Consider the following 18,023-nt stretch of genomic DNA (forward strand, 5'->3'; position numbering starts at 1 on the left):
ACTGTCTGAAATGACTTCACCTGTAGAAATAAGTTGCTCATGGATATCCTTGACACCAGCAAGGAAAGTGTCCATATCATCTTCCTCATGCATAATCTTCGATTCCAGCTCTTTACGCAGCAAAGCAATTTTAGCCTCATGGGGGCTTACATAAAGACCTGCTAGAATATCCCAAGCCTGTTTTGAAGATTTTGTTGAACGAATGTGAGGAACAATGGTGCGATTCATAGACAACGCAATCAATGCATGAGCCTGCGCCCAACGAGCTTGTTTTGCAGTAGGCAAAACAACTCTAATAGCAGCAATCCTTAAAGAAAGACCTGCAACATCCTCAACATCACCTACATCCTCAAACCAGGACATACATCAATGCCATGCAAAATATTCTAGACGCCCTTTGACACAAGAACATGTTGCATCATATAAGCCCACATAGGGTAATTGTCCCCATCCAACCTGTCCTTAGCAGCAAACGTCTTGAACACATCTGTGTTGTTGTCAGCCATGGTAAACACTGCACCTGATGTGAAAACTGCCCAAAAAGAGGAGAAACAAAGCGTGAACAGCACGTGCTATATAGCACAAACCGTAGAAGACTGTAAAACACCTCTTATGCAAAAAACAACACTGACAAAAATTCTACACAAAATTATAAAATTGCATGTGTAGTCCTGTTTGTAGTGAAAACAGAGGTCGAAATGAGCCCGAATCAGAAATTTGAGCAGACTAAGCTCTACGTCTTATCCGAAATTTTTTTCGACCTACGAACGCTCGCCAAAGCTCACAGAAATCGGAGAAAGTGAGCAAGCGTGTGCTGGAGCTGCTGGCGACTAAGCCCGGGAGGACGCAACCTGCTCTAATATCAATTTTTGGAATTAGGGTTGCAGAGAAACACACACAGCTTGGAGAAGACAAAGGAAGCTCTAGGCACACAATAGAGAGTGTGTTACTTAGTGTGCAATGGAAAGATAGATAGCCCTAGAGTGATGGGCGTATATACAATGCACAGGGGAAAAAACCTCCTAAAGAAGGAAAAAATGTCCCGGTGGTCCTAGTGTGTTCACACACGTCACTACCACATGTATATGGTAACAAAGTAAAGGTAATTGCCCAAGGACAGAGTTTACATGGGACCACAAACATCACTATACACAAGCTGCAACTTGCATGTTGCCCTAACTGAACCATCCTTTGGAAACTTAGAACACTGCATCTTACCCAAATACAGCCTTCACAAACATGTTTGATAGGTGCTTCCAGAGGCGGCAAAGAAGCAACCATATTAGATTTTTGCAAACGTAGCAAACTGGCAAAATTCAGATGACCAAAACGTGCATGCCATAGTTTTGCATCTGAAATAGCCTTTGAATCCACAACTAGATTTGCAAAATTCTTCCCACTCTTGTCATACAAAGTGAGCTTATACAACCCACAACATAAAATGTCAGATGCAACAATTTCATCACCACGACTACAAGACCAAGTCTAGCAAGTGCAGATACAGACAAAAGATTCTTCTTGATCCCAGGTACATAAAGTGCATCGACAAGTGTGAAAGAGCTGCCATTTGCAGCAGTACGCACAATCTTTCAAACTCCTTGAACAAGATAAGAGGCATTGTTGGCACAAGTGACTGAATTCCCATGAGGGACAGACTCAAGAGAGGTGAACAAATCACGATGTGAGGTAATGTGCTTTGTAGAACCACTGTCAAAATACCACACATGGGAATCTGCAACAATTGACATGCATGCATCATGGACATCGGGATTATAGGTACAATCTACACTAAAAGCCTATTCTACATCAAGATCAGCATCACAGTCTCCTTTCACAAAAGACTCAACAATAGCTGCATTTGTAGTGGAACTAGCATTTGCAGTGGAACCACCCTCTTTCTTCTTATCCTCTTTGGCATTCAACTTAGGACACTGCTTGATCAAGTGATCATTAGCTTTACAATAATGGCAACGCATCTTATTTTTTCCCTTATCACCAAAATTTCCAAACAAATTTCTGCCAACAAAAGCATTAGGAATATGTGTTTTTCCACTCGTAGAAGAACCATGAGAAGTGGTTGCATTACTGCTACCACCTTTTCTTTGAGGAGCAATAAAAGCCTGTTCAATTGCACGCTGTCTTGTCCCTTTTTTTTTTTGGAAAGCGACTCTTGCAATAGCAATGTGCATAATGCATCAAACTTGACAACTTCATGATTTCCATAGGTCGTAAGTCTCCAAGTACTAGCAAAAGTTTGGTAAGAATCTGGCAAGGCATCAAGAACAGTGTGCACAAGGGAACTGTCTGAAATGACTTCACCTGCCAAAATAAGTTTCTCATTGATATCCTTGACACCAGAAAGGAAAGTGTCCATGTCATCTTCCTCATGCATAATCTTTTATTCCAGCTCTTTAAGCAACAATGAAATTTTAGCCTCATTGTTGCGACTTCCATAAAGACCAGCCAAAATATCCCAAGTCTGTTTTGCAGACTTTGTTGAACGAATGTGAGAAGTAATGGTGCTCTTCACAGACAACGCAATCAATGCATGAGCTTGCGCATCTTTTACATCCCAATGAGCTTGTTCTGTCGTAGGCAAAACAACTCTAATAGAAGCAATCCTTGCAGCAAGACCTGCAACATCCTCAACATCGGCTACATCCTCAGAACCAGGACGTACATCAATGCCCTGCACAATATTCCAGACACCCTTTGACACAAGAACATGTTGCATCATGTAAGCCCACATAGGGTGATTGTCCCCATCCAATATGTCCTTAGCACAACAAACATCTTGAACACGTCTGTGTTGTTGTCGGCCATGAAGAATGCCTGCACATGATGTGAAAACTACCCAAAAAGAGGATAAACAAAGCGAGAACAACACGTGCTATATAGCCCAAACCGTAGAAGACTATAAGGGACCCTTTATGCAAAAAAACGGCACTGACAAAAAAATTGCACAAAATGACAAAATAGCATGTGCAATACTAGTAGCTTGTACTGGAAATGGAGGCCGTAATGAGCCCGAATCAAAAATTTGAGTAGACTGAACTCTTCGAGGCTTCCCAAAATTTTTGTCGACCTGCGAACGCTCGCCAAAGTTCACAAAAATCGGAGAAAGTAAGTAGGTGTGTGTTGGAGCTGCTGGCGACTAAGCCCGGAAGGATGCAACCTGCTTTGATACCAATTGTTGGAATTAGGGTTGCAAGAAAACACACACAGCTTGGAGAAGACGAAGGAAGCTCAAGGTGCACAACAGAGAGTGTTTTACTTAGTGTGCAATGGAAAAATAGATAGTCCTAGAATGATGGGCGCATATACAGTGCAATGGGGGAAAACCCTCCTAAAGCAGGAAAAAATGCCCCAACAGTCCTAAGTGTGTTCACACACATCACTACCACATGTATATGATAACACAAGCTACAAAACAAAGGGATGTGTTAGCAACCAAAGCCCTTCAATGTATTACGAATAAAATGGATCAATTTGAAGGGAAAGATATCACAAAGTATCTTTGTGGTTATGTGAAGGAGATGGAGCTACAATGAGTACCAGAGGTGGAGATGACTGGAAGTTTTGAGCCTGTTGTGGTCCATGAGATTAAAGACCAGAAAAGGGAAATCAGGAAAGAGCATGGAAGCAAGAAAAATTCAAATTAGCCTTAAAGGAGGAATACTTCATGGAGGACACTGAAAGGGTTACAAAAAGAACTTTCTTAGAATGGGTTGCAAAGCCAAAAGAAGGGCTTTCAATCACTAAGCTACTGAGGGAGTTTGAATGATGTTATGTTCAACTTGTTAGGAATAGAGTGAGGCACTTTGAATAGTGAAAAAACTAAGTTTTTTCTTTAAGTGGCAAGTCTTGAACTCCAAGAAAAGTTGGAAATACTATTAGAGGCCAATAATACAGAACAAGGTCTAAAGGTTGAGTGGAAAGAGATTTAGGATGCAGTCTTATTGCTTGCTAAGAGGCAACAACATAGAGACAAGATGATAGTGATTGGTATTACTTCTACCTCTAGCTTGAGATTCCAACAAAGTATGATATTTTTCCTTCTATGCTGGATGAGATCGTTAATGGCATGCGAGACATGAAGTTAAAGTTGGCTAGGCTTGAAGAGAAAGGGAAAACTTCTGGATAAAAATTCCAAAGTAAAGCTTCATGCACATATGCATATGGTGTGATAGCACAGATCATGGTAGAAGAGATTGTGATAGCTTTAGTGGTTCTTTACAAAGAGATCTTGTGTTGTTTTAGGATGGGGAGATCCATTTGCGGAAGCTAAGTATGCCATTGGGAACAAACTTTGAAAAAAATGGCTACCAATCATACCATTTTTGCATTGAAAGTCGCTACCTTTCGGGCCAAGGAATATCCCATTACAAAGAAAGGATCAAAGATTGTTGAAAATGATTTTGATGAAGTTAATAAGTTTTGGCCCTATGCAGTGGCATCAACTCAGAAAGGAAAGGTTACTAAAGAGGTACCACATCAATCTAGGATTGCATATGCCACACGATAGGATGGATGATCCAGTGGCTACCAATCATACCATTTTTGCATTGAAAGTCGCTACCTTTCGGGCCAAGGTATATCCCATTACAAAGAAAGGATCAAAGGTTGTTGAAATTGATGAAGTTAATAAGTTTTGGCCCTATGCAGTGGCATCAGCTCAGAAAGGAAAGGTTACTAAAGAGGTACCACATCAATCTAGTGATTCCATATGTAACACGATAGGATGGATGATCTAGTGGACTCATTGTCAGTGCATGCATATCCTACCAAATGTCACAATAATGAAGAAATTGTAGAAGAGAAGTGCAGGCATGAAAATAGGGATGAAGGAACCTTGATTATAAAGAGGGCTACCAGAAGAAGAGGAAGGAAGGATCTAGGACCCTCTCATGAGACTTCACCAAAAGATCCTTTTTCACCTAAAGTACCTATAGCGAAAGCATCTACAAGAAAAAAGAAAGAGTAGGAAAAACAAAAACCAAAAGGCCCTGCTTATAGGTTACAACCCAAAATTGAAGCTGCTACAAACTTGAAGAAGGTACTAGAGGAAAGGATTTTAAATAGTAAGGTAGAGTTTCCTTTGGGCAACATTTTTGGCATAGACAAGTGTGAGTTCCATGAGGAGATTATAGATATCATAAAAAGGAAGAGGCAAACCCTAGCAGAGATTATTTCTCCACAAGCATAGGGTGAAGCAGAGCCATTGAGGGCACAACGGATACATGTCCCAGATACATGTCCAAGAGAAGGAATGTGATTAGAGTATCGTAAGAAAATAAGTATTCAGGAAGAGAAAAACATGTTAGATTTCTTGATGTTGATGATGAAGACAAAGCCACTACTTCAAAATTCATTGGGCAAGAGCTATAATTAAAACCTTGGTCAAAATGGGTGAGCTTGAGGAGCCATATGTTGCAATAATAGATCATGGCTCTAAAATCAATCTTATGCCCAAGAGTCTTTTTTTTTTGGCAAGAAAAAGATTCTTTGATAAATTTAAAAAATTGCCCAATGGGCTACAAACTACCCCTACTAGAGAGGGCTATGTCAAAAGGTGGGAAGACTCTCCCAATGAAAAGCCTAGATATGTACAATGATGGCTAAATCAAGACATGGGAGGAGGAAACAACCAGATTGGTGGGAAGTAGTTCCATCTAGGTGCCACATGAGCTCTGGGTGAAGAAAGGCCCGGGTTGTCAAAGTTGCAGGAAGGCCTTGTGGTGATTCTATATGCAATTGGAGATGCACTGAAGCCTCTCAAATTGTCCCCTAAATGTATGAATCAACTCCAGCTAGATGTCTTGTACCATCTCCATCGATGGGACGAGTCGGGCTTTAAAGATGCAAAAGCACCAGGCTCTCCAGATGAACCAAAGTGTTAGGCTTCAAATGAGCTCCCAAGAACTCTCACTATCTTTGCTTCACTCTTGAGGTACAAGATTTGTGGCTGGCTAGAGTCTAGGTCGGCCCTCCTAAACCACAATCATCATGTTGAATAAAGCCAAAATGAAGTGCTAGGCTCGTGAGGCTGGACCAAGCTGCAACACCCCAAGTGTACTAGCTAGCTATCAAAAGTGAAGGCATTATTTGAAGAATTTGAAGCCAAACCTGCTCTACCATGGGCCAATTCCACAAACAATGGAAATATGTCTCAAGTGCATGGTCATAGCAGTACATGTTACAGTATATGATTAATTGTTGTGCACCAACCAACTGCCAATTGAAGTAGCCCAATGAGCACCTAGCCAGTGGAACATAGTGACTCTCCTTGAATGTATGTTGTTCCACAGGCGCCCCCAAAAATATATCGAGAACTCAATTGTGAGATTGTCCTCCCACCAATGGTCCATTGTAGCTAAATGAATGTATCTCTGCAATGTTAGTATGTGATATCCCCGTCGCATTGAGTATTGGAGAAAGGAATCCCTATGTGATTGACCAAAGTAAAAGGATCCCACCAAAACCACTCCCCCAAGTTCCATTGCACTTGCACCAGGGATGACTCTTCCATGCCGATAATCACCAGTTTCTTGACAAGAGCTGACGAGTCTAGGTCTATCACACAAGTCCTCCCACTAATCCCCACAACTTGGATCCGCTAAAATTAGTACTTGACCACCTATGATGCCTCAACATAACTCTATGAAGGTGGTCCTCTCTTCAAACCTCAAAGAGCATGCAAAATCCTATGTCCAAGAAATCTTGAACTACAATGAGTGACTTCAATCGAGTGAAAGCTCCCATCCAACAGGGAGTCTCCTACTTAAGATGGTTGTGCCACTCTACTAGAATAGCCTCTCCACCCACACATTCTCCTTCTTCTCCTTCCTCTCTCTCTTGCATGCATGCATCCGCACATGCACTCCTTTGATTGGTATCAAATCATGGTTCTACGGAAGGAGATCATTGTAAAGAGCTCTAATTTGCAATGTCCAGGCATTGGTGCATCGACAAGTAGGTGGGCACTTCCAAGCTCACCATTGGAGCTTGGTAAGATGAGATCGCTCATAGCTAGAGTAGATTGGAGTGGAGAAGCATTAGGTGAGCTTCATTTCATCTCACAGTGAGTATAGGAGCAAGTATGAGATTTCATTTGGTTCGCGAGTGCAAAAAGATTTGTAGCAAAAATTCCAGCCACTTTGCAAATTTGTTTTGCCCTATGTAAAGAGCTCATTTTGGCAAGTTTTGCGAGTTCTTAATCGATTTTTTGAGGGCTAAAACTCTTTAGAAGAAAGTTTCTCCCAATTCCTCACCAATTTTGTTTTAGACTATTCATACTATCTACAAGTCATGGGTACGCAGCATCAAATTTTTGTAACTCAGATTTCTCCCCCTTTGAAGTGGATTTTCATGCTCGTTTTGACAATCTTGCCCAATTTTTGGGCTCTTTAACATTGTAGAAGGAAGCTTTTACAGATTTTGATCAGATTTGGGAAATATCTTCATCAAACTGCAAGGCGGTCTACTTTTGTAGGTTCACCAACACTCGACACATAGAGCTCTCAGCATCGGAATGCATGGTTTGGCGCTTTTGTCTAGCAATGGAAGACAACATCAACATCCTCTTCTCGACATCAACATAGCAAGAGAGAGAGAGAGAGAGAGAGAGAGAGAGAGAGAGAGAGAGAGAGAGAGAGAGAGAGAGAGAGAGAGAGAGAGAGAGAGAGAGAGAGAGAGAGCGCATCATTGGCTCTCCTCTGGCATATTGGGCATCGGTGGACCCACCTAACCTACCCTCCATCCGATATCAACTTCTCTAATCACACCGTTTTCAGACTTTTTGAGGGATCACCTTGCTCTTCTTAGCTCTTGAGGGACAGTTTCCTGAGCATCCTACTCAGAGATAGAGATTCAACATCGATGCCACAGGTGGAGAGCATTGGAGTTCCAACCAAGGATCACTTTTCGATCGAGATTTTAGTGTTTGTGCGTTTCTGGACGACGGCCATTAGGTTGCATTTTTCAGTGCAATTTATGCAGCACAACTATCATGTATGATAGTGTGGGTTACTTTAGAGAGTTATATGCATGGTTTTTTGCAATTTTTTCTATGTATGAATATGCAGATACAGAGTGAGTAAGTTATAGCTTGTAGGTGACAAATTCATATGTATACATGAATTTTGGATAGGTACAATTATCCATAGAGCTACTGGTTCAAGTTTCACGTAGATTGCAAGGTTTTTGGCAATTTATGTATACCATATGTGGATTTGCTACTGAGACATTGAGTGTCTTTTTACGCTCTATGCAATTTTTGTGAGATTTTTTTTAAAATTTTTCTTAAATTTCATGGGAAGCTCTATCCATTTTTCCCTAGGTTCTCGCCATAGTTTCCACATATTTGTAGCTTACTCTCTGATTCTATAGTGGTCAAGATTTACTTCCACATTGAGAGTGACCAAGTTTTGACTCTCATTTTGACAGTTTATGTCAGTTTGGATATGAATTTAATGTTCTTGTATCCACTCTCACAGGAGTGAGATTTGTGTATGCTCATGTGGCTATGGGTTGAAGGTAACCGATTTTGACCGCTGCTATGTTTTACAGCTTACAAGTATAGGGATCCGCACTTATTAGACTTTGCAAACAATTTTGTGAGATGCATTCTGAGCACTGTGTTTGCTCACTACTTACGTATATGGTTACGCGATTTATGATCAATTGAGTTGTTTATCCCCAAATTGGGCTTGCTTGGTTTAGTGACACTATTTATGCTTGCAAATCTTGTGTTGGTGCTTTCTTATGCATGGTTACTCTGTAGGTTTGCATTGAGTCGTGGATTTCACACTATAAACCTATTGTTGAGATTCTCTATGCATATGTGAGGATAGCTTTGTTGATCATGGTTAAGATTGTGCAGTGGTCAAGGTGATCTCCACTTTTGCATCTTTGATATAGATAATGGTTGAGATTTTGATTGAGATTACGAGAGAGACTTGGTTTTCTTCCACGATTTCTCGCCATATTTTTTGTTTTATCACCATATACTTTTGTTCCATATGCACTATTCACTGATATGATATCCATCATGTGTGACAATTCAGAGTCGATGTCGAGATTGTGGCCTTTGGCTTACACTGACAACTGGCGTGTGAGAATCACCTCTTCTACAGTCAAGTCTAGTCATCATGTAAGAATGTAAGGGCACATGGCCTAGCACATATGGCAGGTGAGTTGCACAAGAGTCCAAAAAGGTATTAGAGTCAGCCTTGCTTTCCACATTCTATGGAGCCACTCTTGCCCTTTGGGAGCTGTCCCTTGACCCTTGGGAAAGTTACCTATGTGACCCTTAAGAGGAGCACCTAGACACTTCTAGATCCTATATAAGTAGCCACTTCTTATACACTTTAAGCATCTTGTTAGTTTATCATTAATCAAGTTTTCATTTGAGTCGACTCTCTCTCTCTCTCTCTCTCTACGACGTTAAAACTCTCTTCTTCTACTTGTTGTTCTTCTTCTCTCCAATTGGTAATAGTTTGTTGCATTTGCATTTAGGATTAAATATTTCATAATTGCATTAAGTATTCACTACAAAGCTAGATTGTCTGGAAGCTCAAGAAGCCCCTCATTCAATGCTTGATAACTTGGTCTATGCTTGAATAAGTAGCTGAATGTGATTGTGTGTGTGCATATCATACTCCAAAAGCTTTCTGTAGAACTCTCAAACCTCGAATTCTGAGCTTGAGAGGCCCCTAAATTCCATCCTCCAAATTTTTAACTAAAAAAATGTGTGTGTGTGTGTGTGTGTGTGTGTGTGTGTGAGAGAGAGAGAGAGAGAGAGAGAGAGAGAGAGAGAGAGAGAGAGAGAGAGAGAGAGAGAGTCCACACTGCATAACCGAGATCATATATTCTCTCTCTTGGTAGCTTTGACAAGCAAGACAAGTTGCCTTTGTTTCTAGTGGGTTTGACCCTTAATTTGGGGGGTGGCACAAGTTCTGTGCTCAACTTGCACAATCTATTTATAGGGAACATGGACAGATGCAAGGTTTTATTCCAGAAACTCATAGTTCCCATGGTGGGTTCGTAAGAGGAAGATCCCATACCACAATATCTTTTTCATTCATGGACGTACGCAAAGCTTCATAAAAAGAACCTATGTGCTTTTTGGCTCCATAAGATGCCGATCCCGTGTGCAATATTTTTTTCCTCCAAATCCACATGCCACCACTTCTAGGAGAGTAGTCCCACAATCTGAACTAAACATGGTGCTCACTTTCTTGCCTAGAGCCCTTTGTCACTGCAAAAGACTTCAAGGCCAAAGCCTTTGAGGAGTTTCCCTCTCACTTAGGAAACCTCACATACGATGACTTCAAGCATTAAGGAAAAATTCAAAGGCCTTCCAAGGCAATCTTTCAATCAAGAAAGACTTCACATCAAGCAACAAAAGCATCAAGTTTCAAGCTTCTAAAATGTCTACGCTCAAGTTTCAAGCTTCTAAAATGTCTACGCTCTCTTCAAGAGGGGATTCAAAGCGAGGTTCAATGAGCATTCAAAGGAATCCTTTCAAGCTTCAAGGCGAGTTTGCAAAGCAAAAATCAAAGCCTCAAAGTCCTTTTTCTCACTCTCTAAAAATCTTGTAATTCAAAGCTTAAATTTTGCATATGAGCCCAACATCATGTATGTCTTTATATCTTATATTATCATGTGCGATTGTACGGAGTTTGACACTAGCTTTGAGATAAAAATCCAAAGCTAAGACCACTCGAAGCCATGATGAACGAGCAAGAGAAAAAATAGTTCAAGGGGAGGAGCATTAGCAGTCACATTAGATCATTTTTCACTAGTATTTCCTAGTTTTGCATGTAGCCTTTCATTCAATAAAAGTATCAAGAAGTGATACGATCCTGGACATTTAACAAAGGATTGTTGAAGATTCAGACAGTGTATACACTATAGAAAGATGGGGCATCCCTCTTCAAAGTGTAGAAGCAGTAAGAAGCATCCAGAGAGTAGCACTATAGAAGGGATGAACATGAAGTCAGAGTCCCATGACTTGGCACTGATAGAGACAACTTGTAGGCAATATATGAGTGAACCCCAACCTCTTTTTAAAGTCATCTTTGAGGATATCTCGGTCGGTGGTGTGGAAAACTTGATACTAAGAGACTTGTGTTCGGGGGAGATGCCTTTGGCCTTTGTGAAACCATAGTCCATTGAGTCATTATAACCCCTGTGGTCTGGGGTTTGTGACAATTGAGCTCTTTGTAGTTGGTCACTATTCTAGTCCAAAGGAGAAGGAGAGGTTTGTTGGGATTGTGACGTTTGGCCTACACTTGACATTTATGCACCCAACCATGCGAGTGCACGGGCTGAATTTTGGTCACATAGTTTGGAGTCATTGAGAAGGAGAGGTTTGTTGGGACTGTGGTGTTTGGCCTACACTTGACATTTATGCACCCAACCATGCGAGTGCACGGGCTGAGTTTTGGTCACATATTTTGGAGTCATTGCCTCGTGTAAAGGAGTGGTGCATTAGGGATGACTTCAACTTGCATGAGGATCCTACAAATAGGATTGGGGGTAGCCATGCTACTACACACAGAGAGCAAAGTTGCCTCAATCAATTTAGTTATCAATATGTGTTTACACTCCTCTAATTTTTATTGAGTAAATGATTAAGCTTGTGTTTGCATGCTATTATCAACACTCTCTAAACTTCTCTATTTGTTGCCTCCCCACCAACACGAAAAGAGAAAATGCAAAACCATCCCCTTGAGAAGCCACCTTTCACCAAAGAGCATTCGTGGGCGACGTTTGACATTTGTTGTTTGTCGTCGCTGCTTGCTGTGCTGGGCCTGCCCTCACCTTCCCGCCGCCATCGCTCCTCTCTTCTTTCCCGTCCCTAATCCTGGTTAAACACGCTCTCTACAGCTCTTTCGGGACACCGCAAGGTACTCTCTCTCTCTCTCTCTCTCTCTCTCTCTCTCTCTCTCTCTCACACACACACACACACACACAGAGAGAGAGAGAGAGAGAGAGAGAGAGAGAGAGAGAGAGCAGAAACGGGCTTTTTAAGATTGTAGGAGCTATGCACGTGAATGCAGCCAGAGCACCCTCATGCACACATTTGCATGCGCGCACACGCATGCACTTATACATCTGTTGTTAGCAATAAGCAGTCATGCTCACAGAAAGCCGTGATGGACAGAGAAATTTTAACTGATCTCTTAGTGGGTTCACTTAATGTAAGCCCTCCATAATATGTGTGTGCAAGGCCTACTATAAGAACCCCACACCTATAAATTTTCTTGAATATACAACACACCCTTTTCTAGTTCAATCTGAGTACGTCTTCTTTGATTGGTACCTTTCTGGATGTTAAAAATGCAGCTAAATAACCCCTTTCCCGTCGAACTGACATGCTATGTTTACATAATTGTACCGTTCCCCATTCTTTTACATGGTGCATTTCTAGAGATTGTGGATAATTAACATCAATTTGAGTTTTGAATAATCATCACGGTCTAAAACGAGCAATACGTCGTTGAAGTTTCAAATTGCAAGGATTTCTTAACATGATTTGAGCTTGGTAATCTGTGTTTCTTAGATGATAAGTAAGCCCAAAGTAGCAGAACTTTTAAATCAAGATTACCATGGCTGCATGCCTTGACTTGGGCTATAAAAAGATTTTGAGGAGACCTCTGACCACCACAACAAACAGCAGTTCTTTAAGCAATACACCAAAAGGTTACTTCCACGCACTCCCAAGAGCATCTGGCTTCTATGAACTCTTCGATACAAGAGAAAAATCGGTAAGTTTATGCACGTAATCTTTGAATTGAATTGTCTTTTCATAATTTATATATTAAGGTTTTTTCTGCGTCTTGAAACCGACCAAATTGTTCATAATTGATATATTATGGGTTTTTACAATATCTTGAAACCAACCAAATGGTTCAAAAGTCTCATTTGCCTTTAGTCTACTCAGAGCAAAATTCTCAGATCATGAAGGTCTATGTTTGCGATAATGGTAATGAAAATGAACCCTGAATGTGTAGGCTAGCTGACACTCTTTAGCGTCGATTCGTACGTACAGCAAACATAAATTTCGAATGAAGATCAACGTTTTGTCATCAGCGATCCTCGTGGAGCATATGTTTAGATATTGGACAAGCTTTGGAAAAAAACTTGGGATGTTTGAGAAGTTTATCAAGTGTGTGTGTGTGTGTGTGTGTGTATGTACTAATCGCTTGCTTTTCCCTGGTCACAGTTCAAGCCTTCTTCAAGACACATTGATTGCAGCTATGGGTATGAAAAGATATGGCGCCCAACGAGGGCCAAAGTTGAGGGGGCGGGCATGTCGAGCCTTGGAAGTAACTTGACAAGTAGGCAACCAGAGCAGGTGATCATTATAGCCACATCCACTTTCGAAACGTCGCTTCTTGATTGCACATGTTGAAAGGAAAATTCTTCCATCGAGGCCGCATAAGTTTCAACTTCTCCTTTTTCCAACAAGGACTAGTTATATAGCTAGCAATTCACAAGAAGCTTTAACATTTTGTGATGAGTTTTGAAAGCCCAAAGCTTTACCCTTGAAATGCAGTGGCGACCGTCGATAAAGTATATTGATCCAGGGACTGGAATGCGGATCTACGATCAGCCATGGAGGCCTGGAAAAAAGTATCTGAAACCAAAGGAGCATCATGTAGAAGGTGAAGCTAGAGGCACTCGCAAGAAATTCATAATGGCAGAAGAGCATCCGAATGGTACGGAATGGCCATCCCCTCGTGCTCGAGGCATGTGTATACCAAGGTCAGAGTGGGAGCCTCCTTTTAGGAAAGGCAATAGAGATGATTTACAGGTGTGGTGCAAGTTTCTTGTACAGATTGATATATATGTATGTATGTGTATGTAGTATGTATTCACTTACGTGGTATGTGTACATTTGTGCGTACATGAATATGTACTCACTTGTGGTGTGTGTGCATTTGTGTGTGTATACATATACCTATAGATGTATGTATGCATGCATGCATTTATGCATATGCATATGCATATGTGTGTGTGTGTGTGTACGCGTGCGCGTGTGTGCATGCACGAGAGAGAGAGAGAGAGAGAGAGAGAGAGAGAGAGAGAGAGAGAGAGAAATGAAATGTAATATTAACGTCTTCAAAAGGCCAAAATGACCTATGAGACCAAAAAGTTACATGTGGTGAATCTAATACCAAGTCTGGATACAAAAAGTACGAAGAACTGAAAAGAAAATAGTGGGTAGGGGTGGGGTGAAAGCTGACACAAAGGGAACACAAAGGGTGAGTTGATATGATGAGCTCTCTGATAGTCGAGGCATATACATATACATCAGTATCCAAAAGGCTATAGAGATTCAATGTCCTCTCAGATAGGCACTCTGTCGGGACGGCTCCTATGTCGCGCCAGTATGGTATGGATCCTCTGTTGCAATCTGCGTCGATGTCGAGAGGGCCCCCTCATCCGTGGGCGACGGGACCGCCCCAACTCTTATCGCCCGATCAAGCAGTATGCTCTGGTGCCTCTCGTGTTGTTATGTTGTTGGGGCTTCTCGGACTCCTCTGTCTGTGACTGAAAGAAATCTGTAATTTTCCGTTGTTGCTGGATCTCTCTCATTGTGCCCCTCTTCAAGAGGTCCTCTCTGTGTTTGCAAATCTCCAGTAAGTATAATCCGAGGCATCTCTGATCCTGGTATCTCATGACTCTAGAAAGTGGCCCAAAACCCTCTCTAAATAGACAGTGAAAGCAGCCTCGTAATTCATAGTATACTTGGCAATGACATATGTAACGTAGCTCTGTCTCTGGCTCTATCTGGCACACCTGACAAATCCTGGACTCAGCGGGTACTCCTCTAAATTTGCATGTCTCGATCTCTAGCTGATGTGAGGATGTGCGTATCTGACCAATAGCACATCGTATCTCGTGGATAGATGAGTGTCCATGTATCCTCGTTTGATCACAAAACCATCCTCCGTGAGTTGGAGAAGATGCTCTCTATAGAAAGTCATCTTCGTACCTAGCTCATGTGTAGGTTGTATCCATGTCCTCTTCGTATCCAGCTGAATCAAGTCCTGTCTGATGAGCCTGGTAATCTCTGCCCTAGTGAGGGAGATGGAGGGTGCATCCAAAGAGTACTGAAATGGGGGTAGCCGATCCATACTAAAGCCATGTAACTGAAACCAAGATGCCATCTCTGCATACCAACATGATCTATCTCCCTGCAATGCCAGCTGTCGCGAAGACTCTAGTACTAATCGAGCATATCTGTCTCTAGGGAGATCCCAAGTGCTATGCATAAATGAAACCGATCGAGTGAGTGCCTCCACTACACACACACACACACACGAGAAGAAGAGCATTTTAACGTCGTAGGAAACTATCCCAAGAGACCTTAAAAATCTATCCGACGAGGAGAGTTGAACTCAAGACCTGTTATTCAAGAGGGAAATGGCATTACCAATCTACCACACTTGGGTGAGAGAGAGAGAGAGAGAGAGAGAGGTGCGGGGGTGCGGGGGGAGAGGGGGGGAGGGGTGTATTTTGACACTTCAATTTTTTGATGTATGACGCTCAAATTTTTTTAATGTATGACACTCATTTGGAGCCATCTTTCACAGAGAGAGAGAGAGAGAGAGAGAGAGAGAGAGAGAGAGAGAGCTTTCCTGTTATGCTATTTCATGATTTGCTGCATATCTTGAGTATTTTCTTGCTGTGTCTGTCCATAGCCTATCAAGCACCCCAGGAGGCATCTCCATACATACAGGGACGAGTACGAGTCTAGTGGTGTGAAAAACACCCTAGATGCAAAGCTAGCCCCTCTGCCCATCGCTGGCAAGAGACGTCTTCAAACATACAGAAATGAGCAGCTGTCGTGTGGAGTTGGGGCTGCGATGAAGTTTCCGGACTACCATCCGGCCATTGTTCTTTGAAGCAAAGGGAGCCTCTTCACACGCACGCATGTACATACAGAAGTAAGAACATCGGTAGAGGGTACTGAGAGGAAGATGTAGCAGGTACTTCCGAGAAAAGTGCAACAATGTGGTAAGCATTGTCCTGCTGACAGGTTAGGTTATTCCTGATTAGACAAGAGGCAACTTTGTATTTGTTTTACTTCCATTTGGTTTGATGCCCTGTTGCTTGCCTGGTGATCTGCCGCATTCCAAAGCATAAGGCCTTGTAGCTATGTGCGTTCTTATGCTTTTTGTGTCTTCCTTGCTGGTTTGCTCGATCCTCAGCTTTTACCAAAGTGCTTTGTGGTGTCAGCGTGAAATCAAGTTGACAGGCACAGAAGTTTGTATCAGTATTTGCTCACATTTTTTCGCAGTTGGACAAATAGTATGCTGGTATCATGTGCTACAAAAGCAACTTGTGCCTCTGTCTTCAATTTTCATTCGTCTGTTGTTTGGCATTTGTTTTCATCTTGATTGTAATATGAAGAGTCTCGAATTTGAGACATTTTCTATCAAAGCATGTTTGTATATCGAGGGACATATTTCTTTCTGCGCATGTGTTGGTTTGATCTCATAGGCAGATTTGGTAGATTTGTTATCCCAGTTCAAGACTCGTGGTGGATTAGATCTTTGATGTCTCTTGGGATTGTTCCTACATCGTTAAAATCTCTCTTCTTCTTCTTCTTCTTCTCCTCTCTCTCTCCCCCTCTCTCTCTCTCACACACACAAACAGACAATTTGGCCTCATGATTCCGACCAATTTTTGTCTTGAATGTGCTATGTATCACCTTTAGAGGCTCCGTCTGGCTGTGGGATAGAATATTGGACTCTCAAGAAATATTTTTTTCACACAGTGTTCACATCATTGTCTATTTTGAGGCAGAATTTATCCTTTTCCCCTTGCTCTCAACCAGCAAAACAGCACATATTAAGCTAAGACACATTTTTCCCGATCACTAATGAGCAAATACGTGCTTGAGTCTATCCCTTTTTGCAATTAGAGCCATTGCAAACAGTACACTTACCACATGTTTCTCATTTTGATAATAAGATATAAAAAGTACTATTGAAAGTGTTTGTTTTGAGCCATTCTTCGTCAAATTAGGTTTCGTGTCTAGAGGGGCAATTTCAAGTTTGTCTCTCTATGGTAGATTGAGGCAGGCAGACATTTACATCAGCAACCATTTAGGTTTTTGGTTTTTAATTTTCCTTTGTTTGCTGTCGTATGTTCTACAGCATGTGTTGGTTAGTTTCACAATTCTATTGATCATCATGCACCTCTCGTTTTTTCACATCTCCATCTCAACACTACGTCCGCTCCCCTTCACTATTTTCTCTCTCCTTTCTCTACTTCCACTTTTGGTACATCGCTCTCCTTCCCCTACTGCTTTTGGTACATCGCTCTCCTTCTCCACCTTTGCTACAAGCTTTGTGCCAATCAATGTTGGAGCACCTTCTACACAACTATGCTCTTTTATCACCTTCGAAATGGTAAGCTTGCAAAAATCCAACCATGGATGATAATTAGTATAATCATTATGCATATTCAGCTAACCAAGACGCACCTAGCCCCACACTAGTTTATGAAGAAATAAACCTGCTGATTTCAACAGATTACGTGTGATAATAACATAATAGATCTCCCATATGTGTCTGGGAGAAGTGTCTCAGCTTACAATCATGCCATTAGAATTCAATGATGCTTTTTAGGGGCTAAACAGCAAAGGAAAAAAGTTCATATTTTTCGTGTAAGGTAAGAAAAAGGATTTCCCCCAAAAACGAAGCACCCAAGCTTTACATTATTCGAAGGAAGAGATGAAGCAAGCATAAGGCTAGGAGCTATATATGATCGAGGCAAGCTTGTTACTAAATAGCACCAATGATGATCAAAACTGATGCTTGCTGAAGATGAAATGCCAGTAACAAATGTAAAGTCCACGAGAAACTCTATAATTCCAAAAGAGACCCATGTACCTGCATACTTGGAAACACCCTTTGGCAAACACCCCTTCACTCACAGAGTGTGATCGCTACACACACATGCATGTTCCTCCCCAAAACACAAACCAAGCGCCATTTGAG

The 18,023-nt window shown here is 41.6% G+C and overlaps 1 protein-coding gene across 1 annotated transcript; it reads left to right on the forward strand.

The window, feature by feature from the left end:
• The first annotated feature begins 11,715 nt into the window (after positions 1-11,715).
• On the forward strand, positions 11,716-16,457 carry LOC147453186 (uncharacterized). The gene is made up of 5 exons (XM_086518655.1): positions 11,716-11,912; positions 12,569-12,773; positions 13,232-13,363; positions 13,565-13,822; positions 15,717-16,457. Exons 2-5 carry the CDS (start codon positions 12,615-12,617, stop codon positions 15,918-15,920), a joined length of 753 nt encoding a protein of 250 aa, XP_086374781.1. The 5' UTR covers positions 11,716-11,912; positions 12,569-12,614; the 3' UTR covers positions 15,921-16,457.
• The last annotated feature ends 1,566 nt before the right edge of the window (positions 16,458-18,023 follow it).

Source organism: Adiantum capillus-veneris, chromosome 8 (genome assembly GCF_014529385.1).
Source record: "Adiantum capillus-veneris isolate H3 chromosome 8, ASM1452938v2, whole genome shotgun sequence".
NCBI classification, from domain to species: domain Eukaryota; kingdom Viridiplantae; phylum Streptophyta; class Polypodiopsida; order Polypodiales; family Pteridaceae; genus Adiantum; species Adiantum capillus-veneris.